The sequence below is a fragment of the Pelmatolapia mariae genome, linkage group LG14, assembly GCF_036321145.2.
Source record: "Pelmatolapia mariae isolate MD_Pm_ZW linkage group LG14, Pm_UMD_F_2, whole genome shotgun sequence".
NCBI classification, from domain to species: domain Eukaryota; kingdom Metazoa; phylum Chordata; class Actinopteri; order Cichliformes; family Cichlidae; genus Pelmatolapia; species Pelmatolapia mariae.
In genome coordinates this window covers 40,289,848-40,301,137 of record NC_086239.1, presented here as the reverse complement: position 1 = coordinate 40,301,137, position 11,290 = coordinate 40,289,848, and the positions used below count along the sequence as shown (strand labels likewise).

Here is an 11,290-nt window from a genome sequence, read left to right as displayed (position 1 = left end):
TTGGTAAAGTAAATCCGTTGGGCATCTTTCTTCGCCTTTAGACAATAATTCTGATGGCAAAAAAAGAGCCAAACGGGACAGGTTAAAAAAAAAAAAAAAAAAGAGAAGTATTTCTTACAGATACTTAACAAGTTAATTCTTACACTCATGCACCTTCACGGTAATATTATTAATATAATTAAAGTTCCATACTTTGTCAAATAGATTAGATATAAAATATATAACAGACACACACAAACAAATGTGAATATTACATCATCATCATCACAGTCACGGAGTCGTTTGCTGGTAAAATCCTCAGGTCTTCATTACACCTCATATTAAAATATACAATATTTAATGTGTTAGTATCAGTTTTCAGGCCCCTCTTCTGTGGAACCAGCTTCCAGTTTGGATTCAGGAGACAGACACTATCTCTACTTTTAAGATTAGGCTTCAAACTTTCCTTTTTGCTAAAGCATATAGTTAGTGCTGGACCAGGTGACCCTGAATCCTCCCTTAGTTATGCTGCAATAGGTGTAGGCTGCTGGGGGATTCCCATGATGCATTGAGTGTTTCTTCTTCACTCACTATGTGTTAACAGACCTCTCTGCATTGAATCATACCTGTTATTAATCTCTGTCTCTCTTCCACAGCATGTCTTTATCCTGTCTTCCTTCTCTCACCCCAAATGGTCACAGCACATGGCCCCGCCCCTCCCTGAGCCTGGTTCTGCCGGAGGTTTCTTCCTGTTAAAAGGGAGTTTTTCCTTCCCACTGTCGCACACACACACATACACACACAGACAAACAAATTGAGTTCATGCCTCAATGTGTTTATATTTATCTGTTTCTTAGCATGTGGCTAAAGTGCAACATTAACTGGATCAGCAGTGAGCTGGTGGATGTTCAGAGTTGGTGTCCACATAAATATGGACAACACATACATTCTACAACATTAGGAAAAAGCTGGAGCAGTGTTTCAGAAAGTCTGTATGAAGTTTGCAGGGTGTGTCTTCATGGATGGATCCTCTGAGGGGGGTCATTACCGTCCTCAGCCCTCTGAGACCAGAGCTGAGGTCTGCTCCGGCTGATCGGTCTCTCTGGTCAAAAGCACTCACAGATAGTTGCATCAGAGGGAGTTGGAGGAAACTGTGGCTAATGAGGAGACACCTCAGGGACAGAAATGTTTACATGCACAGATGACCTTTAATCTACCGGTTACAGTGATGATGTAACTCTTACAGCATCAGCAGCCGCTGCAGGTTTACTTCAACAGAAAAGTTCTCTCACTTTGTTCAAAGTCTTAAATTCGTCTTTTGTGGAAATAACTAAAAGTTAACTCTCGAACCAAGACGGCACTGATCCCAGTGCCACGTTAGCCTCCTGTAACATGTTTCATTTTAGCGTCAGCCAGACAAACCTAAACCTGACCCTGCAGGCAGTGTTTGTGTTCATAGATCAGATGTTTTATTCATGTGGAATCAGAGTGACTCTTCAAAGTTCTTGTAGCCATGGAGACCGTCGTTACTGCTGGTTACTGAGTAATTCGGTGTGACAGCAGCTTACTGCACAACGCTTTCATGTCCGCAATGACAGCCGGGCCACGCCGTCATCGCTTCCTTTCTCCTGGCTGTGGTCACGGTGCGTCAGCTGATGCTGCAGTGAAGAGCAGTGAGCATTAATGCAGTAACTTTATTGAAAGTGCAGCTTTTCACTGATAGGTGGAAGAACATGTAAGAAAGAGTGGAGTGGGGTTATTTTCTGAGGTTAACGCCGTTAAAATTTAATATTTTGATTAATTTTAAAGATTTTCTATTTTGGATCCAAACTTTTTTCCATTTTCTGTTTGGCGTTGGTGTGTTTAACATTTCTTTCTTTTTTCTTTTTTTATGCCTGTCCTGTCCAGCACTGTAGCAATCAAAACTGTTGTCTCAAGACCAAGAAAAATGCCCAACAGATTTTCTTTCCCAAGTGGACCTTTTCCTATACTCGTCCACTTGATTGTCATAGTTGATTCACTCTTTATTATTTATTTTTATTTTAAGTTATTACAACCACAAAGAATAAACTAGAGGAGAAGAGGGATAGAGAGAAAAGACACTGAAAATCTTATTCACCACCTGCTGAGAAAAAAAACAAGCAAAAAGAAAACAGCAGAGTAAGGAAACTACAGCAAGAACTAGCATAAGCATAGGTAACAGTAAATAATAAATACTGAATCGTACTGAAAAGCACACAAGTCTGACAATCCATGATATGTTTGGAGGCAGCAGCCAACCAAGAGAGTGTGCATCTGTGAATACCTTTTTGTACACCTGTGTGTGTGAGAGCGCTTGTATTCATAAGGTTTCTCCATGTAAATATCTAATAGTAGGTAGGTAGGTGTGGGGAGCCATAGCCCCACCCCCAGGGACATGAAGCAGGCATGGAGGAGATCCAGTCCCCAGACATCTAGAGGCCGTCCAGAGTGCGAGAGCTCACGGAGGACCACCAGAGGGCCAGCAAAGCCACCCTCCTTGAAAGAGCTGTGAACAGTTACAGATGAGGGGTCACCCAGCAGCCACGGCACAGAAGCCACAGTGAGGCTGCTGGGTGACATGCCTGCAGGCCCTGCCAGCAGCCAACTGTGCCAGAGTGGACTGAGCCCCAGGCCCAGAGGACCGAGGGCTCTCCATCCCCCGAAGGGGCCCGACCGAGCCACAGGTGCCAGGCCCCTCCAAACAGCCACCGGGAATGAGCTGTTACATACCTGAGGGCCCAGCACCGGACACCAAGAACCACCAACGCACCGACGCCTAAGGGCATCAGCCACCAGCAGTGAGTGTGATGGGGGGAGATAGGCCTCCATACTTTGGAGGGCCTGAGATGTTCACAGAGAGGTGGAGTCTAAGACCCAACCTGACATATAGACACAGACAAACAGGTGCACACAGACACAAATGTGCATTCCCACCCTCATGCACACACATACAAACACTCAGCACTCACTCAACGTGGAGAGAAACAGAAATGACATCGTGGTTTGGAAACAGCTGTGTGAAGGACCAAAAAGCTCTCCAGAGAGTGATCCGTACAGCAGAACGCTGCTGCAGGATTGCTCTCCCCCCGCTTCAGGACACCTACACCAGGAGATGCCGGACTAGAGCAACGCAGATACTGAAGGACCCGTCCCATCCTGGCAACAAACTGTTCCAACTTCTACAATCTGGTAGAAGGTTCCGCATCATCCGGGCAAGGACAGAGAGACTCAAGAGGAGCTTCTATCCCCAAGCCATCCGGGCCCTAAACCAACACCCCCCCCCCCCCCCCCCACACACACACACACACACACACACATCATCTATAATTGACTGAGACTCTCCTCCAGACACTCAATTCCTTTAACTTTAAATATGTTTATATTGTCCATTCTGTAAAATAGTCAGATGTCTATTCATATTAATGTACAGAATTCACCTGCTTGCTGCTACTACTGCACATTCACCCAATGTATATACTATATATATATATATATATATTTATAATGTTATTCCTCTACCCCCCCCCCCCCTTTTTTTTTTTTTGCACATGTTGAGGAGCGTGTCAGGATACATTTCACTGTGTGTTATACTTGTATAACTATGCATGTGACAATAAAAGAACCTTGAACCTTGAAATGAACACTGTACACACACTCACACTCCCCGTACATACTCTATAGCCATGGTCCAGGCACCATCACCCTCAGAGGGGCAATCTGCCCCCAAACCCAGGAGATGTTGCCCTTTTCCTGCAAAAGAAAGGAAGCCAGCATCCCGGATCCAGACCAGACAGTCAACTCCTCCTCCCAGCCCCCTGCCCCCGATGGCGAACAGAGAACGGAGTTATGAAGACCCCATACCTCGAACTGCCTCTTCATATGTGGTCTTGCTGCGTGCTGTTCTAAAGTGCATTTAAAACAGGTGGCCTCCCCTGCACCTCAGTGACATACCTGTACCCCAAGGCCCTGCATGCCTGGGGGGTTTGATGGAGTGGGAAGAGGGAGGCAGTTGGGGTAGTTTAATAACACACTTTAATAAATGACAGTTTTAACCTAGTTAAAAAACAAATACGTTGATTAATTGAAATAAGTAAACCAGTTAAAGAAAAACAGGAAAATGTAAAATAATAACAAAAAAAATCACATGTAGTGAATAAATCTACAGGCTAACACGTGATAAATGAAGTTTGTTTATAAATAATCTGTACTTACAACAACAACGTGGATTTTCAAAATAAAAAAGTGTATCAATCGTGTAAATTTCCTGCACCTGTCACAGACGTTCACATGATGATCCAGTCAAAGCTGTCAAAAATGTTGAACTTCATGTTGTGTCACGGTTGGACATCTAAAATTTGGATGCAGTTTGGACGTTGTACAGATGTCCTGAACTGGTCTGCACGTTTATCCGCCATCTAGTGTTTGGTGGGGGATGAACCTCTCTGTGGACGGCGCCGTCTTCAGTTCTTCTTTCTGTTTGAACTTTGCTTTTCTGCTTCTTGGGCTACCTGCCTCCTTCGGGGTTTCAGTCATTGCTCCACACTTCATGGCAGCAGTTCCTAAAGTTGCTCTAGCTGATTATACCTCTGATACCTGAAAACTAAAACTTCTAACAGTCATGTTTCTGTATTGTATCATGTGCCTTTTATGGCATCACGGAGGTTTGTAACGTATAGATCTTGTATGTTGTTATCTCCTTCGTATAAAACGTCTTATTGTCCATAAAAGAGGAAGTTCACTCAAGCCCTAAAACTTTTTCTGAGGACATATTATGATGATGTCACTACAGCGTTGACAATATTATAATGCCTGTGCCAGTAAAACAGCAGGAAGAACAGATGGAGGCCTTTGCCATCGAGAGGGATCGATTTCCACCCATGTAGCCTTTATTTCTTTGTCCTTGCATGTGAAGCTGGGAGTCTGGTCCTGAAACTGAGCCATCACGTCGTGGGTGTATCACCCGCTCTGCTGTAAAGTTGACCCATATCCTGATTCCCAGGGTGCGGCTTTAATGAGGTCCCGCCTATGGAGCGTTTGTCTGTGCGGGATCCGATGACGACCTTCAGTCAACCTGCTGGATCGTACATCAGAGAAGGATTACAGTTACACCTGGGCCTATCAGGGCCTCCTCCACTCACCTGAGCAGCTTTCTTTTTTGGCTTTAACTGACTTATTCTGATTTTGTTCTCATATTCTGTTTTATTTAAATGATGTTTCTCCTTTGTGTTGTTGGTTTGATGTTTCGGTAACAACCTGCAAAAACTGTACTTGTAGCCGCACACGCTGAGGAGACCGTCGTGCACCACTGAGATGAGGAGGAGGAGGAGATGAGGGTCTGACATCATTCTGCTGATCACAAACAGCTGCAAACATGAAAGTAACAGAAAAGAATTCGAACTGTAAGTGTGTGTTTCTGTGTGTTAGTGTGTGTGTGTGTCTGTGTGCCCTGTCATCTGACACCTGTGAGGCAGCAATGAGGTCACATTTTTCAGTACAGTCAAAAACATGAAATGCAGACTAACACAGACACACACACACACACGTGTGGGTGGGGCACCAGGTGGGCGTGGTCCAGGTGTTTTATTAGCTGCTGTGAGAGGTGAACTCAGAGAAAAGGCAGAAGGCGTGAAACACGACAAGGTGAGTTTCTTTAAAACTTTTAAACCAGGAAAAAGCGAGTGACTATTTTTATGAATTTGTATAAAATGCATTTTCAAACACAGGACACCAAAGCATGTTTGTAACATTTCAAATTAAAATGAATTAATGAAACAAAACCAGACTTAACTAAATAATATTTAACACTAAAACAGCTTACTATACTTAAATATAAACGTAATATAATTTAATAACACGGACAGATTTTAGGCAGATTGCACTGAACAAAACCCTCTTTGAACAGATTTGAAAGGACAGAAAGTTTCCAGAAGATAAAATCTTATTTTAAAAGTGACCCAAATACTCCGGGGCACTGTTTTTTCAAATAAAAATGAAGATGTACTCTTTATTTTCGTGGCAAATGTACAAGCCCTCATTGGTGAGTTAACCAGAGCTCATGGAAGCTCCTGATCTCCATCGCTGGCTGACCTTGCTTTAATTCCCTGATGAAACGTTCACGTCCTTCCAGGAAACTCTCAAACACAGCTTCAGAGCCCTGCAGAAACTGACATCAGCAGCAGGAGGAAGTTCAAACATCTCCTTTGTCTCTGCAGACCATGGTGACTTTTCTTCTTCATGCCCTGCTGGCGGTGATGTTCCTCCCTGTTGTCATGTTAACAAATGGGACCCAGTCCCCTGTCCTCACCTTTGACCCAGCAGCTGTCAGTGACCGGGATGCTTATTGCCAGATGCTCCTTCAGTCCGGCGTCCCCGAGCAGCAGATCCCCTGGTTTTGTGTCTGCACTCGGTGCCAGAACACCAGAGGGCCCAAAGGAAGCCGCGGAGACGAGGGGCTGCCAGGTAACCTGGATCTATATCATGACATTACAGATCGCACAGAACATTTTTACATTATTTTATTTCCATCAGACTGAAAATAAATACAGAACAACATGACGAATATGAGAAGCTTATAGTTTGTGTATCAGTCTGCACACATGCTTAAATTAACATGGGGCTGACTCACCTCTGCCTCTGCTGAACAGTGAATGAACTGCAGCTATTGTTGATTTGTCGGTTAATCAGTCTGTCGCTCTCCCCGTCAGGTATTCCTGGTAGTCCTGGGAAAAGAGGCATGTCTGGGTTCAGAGGTCCTCTAGGTTTCGTGGGCAGACAAGGAGCCAAAGGTTACTTCTCCCTGATGGGGAATGCTGTGAAGCAGGCTCAGTATTCCCAATATTTCCATTTTTCCTTCTTTAAGAGTCTCTGTCAGGTAGAAAAAAACTAATTTTGCAAGATGTCGCTCACTGATTGGACACTGATTCTTTTCACCAAAGCAATCTTTGTACCTGGCCAAGCATCTGATTCCTTTGATTGGAAATCTAAATGGGATTTAAAAAAACATTTTTATGTGCAGGAATGTCAAAGTATTTTACACTGTGAGCCACAAACCACAAATCCCTCACGAAATGATGTTATGTTAAATTATGTTTCAGTGCTCCCGAAAAGAGAAGCTTTCCTTTGTCTCAGTTTAAAGACGTTTAACTCCACATTTAATCTGTAATTTATGTTAATTTTCTTAATATAGGAACAATAAGTTTAATTTAAACTGTACATGTCCGTTTTTCTACAGGACAAAGACATGGCCATAGTAAATGACTGTTAGCACGACTGTTTGGGCTTAAATTATAATAAATAAATGTTACAGAAAGAGTTCTGATAGCTCATTCTCCACACTGTCCTATTATTATATAATTAATAATTTCTCTAGTAGATCATGAAAAATCAGGAACTCTTCTGTCATTTAATTGTTTATCTATTACGTTGTATCGCGTGAACAGCCATTATTATTATTATTATTTAATTTATTTTATTTTATTTGAACAGTTTTTCCCAAAATGCCTACAGCCAATCAAAAACACCACTTCAAATTTGAATCTCTTTGTTTTTATAGCATTTACCACGAGAGCAAAGAGAAACACAAACTCCTGGTTTAGCTCTGTTTAAAAATATTCCTACATGCTGACTGTGTTAGTCGCCCCGAAAGCTGCTGTGAGAGACTGAAGTTAAATGACTGGATGATAGATGATCAGTTCCTGTTACGAGCAGTGGAAATCATAAAAGAGGTTTGAAGCTGCTCCTGTTTCTGCATCACTGACTGTCTTCTCTTTATGAACTTGTCTGAAAAATACTTCATTTCACCACTAGGGGCTGCTGTAGTAAAAAGAAATGTGTGTTATCTTCTTACTGCCCTAAACTGCTTGGACTCTACTTGTGGTTTTCTGTTTTGCTATAACTAAATGTTTACCATGGTGCGAGTCACCTGACTTCATCTGTTTTGTGTTCAAACTTTAGGACAAAAAGGCGAAGATGGGTATAAGGGCGACCGCGGACCTCAGGGGCCTGCAGGACTCAGAGGACTGCAGGGCTTCAAAGGTGAGTGATGAGGCAGTCATCGGGTGCTTCAGCCCATCGAGCCTCAGAACACCTCCTCATCCTGTTTTTGTTGGTCTGCAGGTGAAAAAGGGGAGCAAGGTTTTGCGGGTCTTCAGGGGGATCCGGGTCCTAGAGGAGATGATGGTGTCTGTCCTGATAATTGCAAGTCCATCCTTGGAACTCAGGGACCAACTGGTTTGATAGGCCCTGCAGGATCCAGAGGTCTGCCTGGCACACCGGGGATGCCGGGTCCCAAAGGTGTCAAGGGTGAGATGGGAGAGTTTGGGCCCCCTGGTGTTCCTGGATCTGTGGGTGAGAAAGGAGAGCTGGGGCCACAGGGGGAGTGCAGATGTATAGATGGAGCCGATGGACATAAAGGCGAAAAAGGAGATAAAGGAGTCAAAGGTGATGTGGGAACAATGGGCACCGTGGGCCAAAGAGGGCCCCAGGGGATAAAGGGAGACATGGGGCACATAGGGATGATGGGTCCTCCAGGTCCCTGCATGCCTGCCATCCAGTCGGCCTTTGCTGCAGGCCTGACGACCAGCTTTCCCTCACCTGACACCCCCGTGGTTTTCTCCTATGTTTTCTACAACATCCAGCAGAATTACAACCCCAGCACCGGCATCTACATCGCCCCCATCAACGGCACCTATGTCTTCAGCTATCATGTCACCGTCTTTGACAAAGTCCTGAAAATCGGCCTCTTTCGTAACTTCATGCCAGTTATTAAAACCACGGAGGCCAGCCAGTTAGCGACCACCTCACAGTCAGTTGTCCTTCACCTGCTGAGGGGAGATTGGGTGTGGATTCAGGTGAAGGACATGGTCACCAACGGCATGTATGTCAGCAATGAGGCCAGCAGTGTTTTCTCTGGCTTCTTACTGCACCCAGATTCATGTGATTTGGCTTTACTCAGATCCCCCATGCCCCTCAAGAAGGTTCCCGATGATGGATACACCTGGGGCGGCACGCCTGAGTCCAGCACCCCCCAACCCTGATCAAGTTACACTCGTGTTACACAAGATAAAAATATTTCCCACCAATCAGACCGACACAAACATAGTGTAACCACAGACGGTGTGCTTGGTTTTTGCACTTTGTGAATTATCCTTTAGAAACCTTATGTTTTAGACCAATAGAGTGACTTCTGGTGTTGTGGTCTCATTAATTTTGGAGCTTTTCTGTTTTCTTTGTATTTCTAGAAATTACAGATGGTATCTGATGGGGAAGTTTCTCTCCGAGCCTCTGCTGTAATAACATCCTGTATTGTTGGCGTGTCCTCGTTTCCTCCATGGTTTCAGTAGCGCTGGAGTATTTATCTCCCCTCTTATCTCTCTGTCTTTGTCTGTAAACTGGTGTGATCTCCAAACTCTGAGATTTACAGGCAACGACTTACCTGATGATCCCCTGACACCAACCCGACTGGGCGGGTTCCCCCAAAACAGCTCTGCTCTGCTCCAAACAATGAAACCTAGACAACACAAATCTCTGTCGCACCCTGATGACTCAGCCAGAGCTGTTCTCTGTTTTCGAACAGGACATGCATCAGAAACATCAGCTCTGAAGCATCTTCACATGCAAAAGATTTCTGTGAGACGCACAGCTCAGTAACAGCTCAGGATCTCAAAATTCCCTGAAGAAAAAACTTATATTTTAATATTGGAACACTTGCATTGCAGGATGATTTACTTAAAACTTGAAGATGTTAAAGTGAAAGCTAAGGGGATTTGGAGCTCATGTTGCTGTCTTCAGATAACATCACACAGTTTCTCTCTCAGAGTTTATTGATCAGTGCTAACTGGCATTGAGTCTTTTAAAAGAAAAGCTTGTATCGCTGTGTGTTATTAGGTTCAGGTGTTGGTGTCATCAGGTTCCTCACACAAAGCTAAGAATAAATAAACTGGGAGCTCAATTTATAAAACACAGTTTATTTAATAAATACATTAATTTCAGGGCATACATGTAAAAAAGCCTCCCGCATCCAAACCCAACAGGAAATCGGCCATTTTGAATTCCATTTTGGCATCTTTGCTAATAAAGTTTTCTTAATTGAACTTTTATTTAACAGGAAGTTAATTAAAGTTTAAATGTTTCTCTGCATAGTTCTTTCCATCAAGATACATTTTAAAAAACTCCTGCTCGAGTTGTAACAGATCAGTTTTCAGAAGACTTTGAAGAGTCTGATGTGCCGACCTCTTCACGCTTTGATGGAGGTGTGTCAGGGAACTGTGGCAAATTTTGATATTTAGATATGAAATTTTAAGTTGCTGTGATTAATAAATTGTTCAGTTGACCCCATCACATGCGAGTCTCAGCCTGAGCACAGCTACCTGCCAGTATTCAGTTACAGTCACAGTGCCACCTAGTGGAAACAGGGTCATTGCCATATCATCCAGTATATGTAGCAGCCAATCAGTCCCAACCCTGCTTACAGGAAGTGCCTGAAACACATGCAGCATGCTGACGGTCACTGCAGCTGTAACGTTTGGCTGTTCTTATCGTCTTTATTCAAACAAAACAGTTTCAAGAGCTTCATTCTTGTGGTCCACATTAGAAAATAAATCATTAGCAGGTCGGGTGATTCTAGTTCACCCTGAAATAAAAATCAAATATTAGAGATGTTGTGGGTTTTGGTTTGTGATTGTCCTCTGTATGAATACTTTTGTGTTGTTAAATTTAAAAGTCCTCTATTAAAATAAGAAAGAAAGGAATCTGTCATTTCATGTCTGAATAAAAACTAACTGCAAATTCAACAAGAACAATGTCAGCTTTAGAGCGGGACTCCAGACGAGTCCACCCGAGCTGTCTGTTGTGTCTCTACAAAGTAAACCCAGACAAAAATTAATTCACAAAGAAACAGTGTCTGAATGCTGAGTGCATGTTAAGCATGTGTGATGCTTCAGCTGGCTGCCTGTCTCAGTAAATGGTCTGCATTTGTATAGCGCTTTACTAGTCCCTAAGGACCTCAAAGCGCTTTACACAACCAGTCATCCACCCATTCACACACACATTCACACACTGGTGATGGCAAGCTACATTGTAGCCACAGCTGCCCTGGGGCGCACTGACAGAGGCGAGGCTGCCGGACACTGGTGCCACCGGGCCCTCTGACCACCACCAGTAGGCAACGGGTGAAGCGTCTTGCCCAAGGACACAACGACCGAGACTGTCCAAGCCGGGGCTCGAACTGGCAACCTTCCGATTACAAGGCGAACTCCCAACTCTTGAGCCACGATCGCCCACATGTAAGAAA

General features: G+C 43.9%; 1 protein-coding gene across 1 annotated transcript; it reads left to right on the top strand.

Annotated features, from left to right (window-relative positions):
- Nucleotides 1-3,683: 3,683 nt before the first annotated feature.
- Nucleotides 3,684-9,035, top strand: LOC134640749 (inner ear-specific collagen-like). The gene is made up of 5 exons (XM_063492648.1): nucleotides 3,684-3,884; nucleotides 6,213-6,459; nucleotides 6,705-6,785; nucleotides 7,954-8,034; nucleotides 8,116-9,035. The coding sequence occupies exons 1-5, from the start codon at nucleotides 3,684-3,686 to the stop codon at nucleotides 9,033-9,035; spliced, it is 1,530 nt and encodes a 509-aa protein (XP_063348718.1).
- Nucleotides 9,036-11,290: the final 2,255 nt, after the last annotated feature.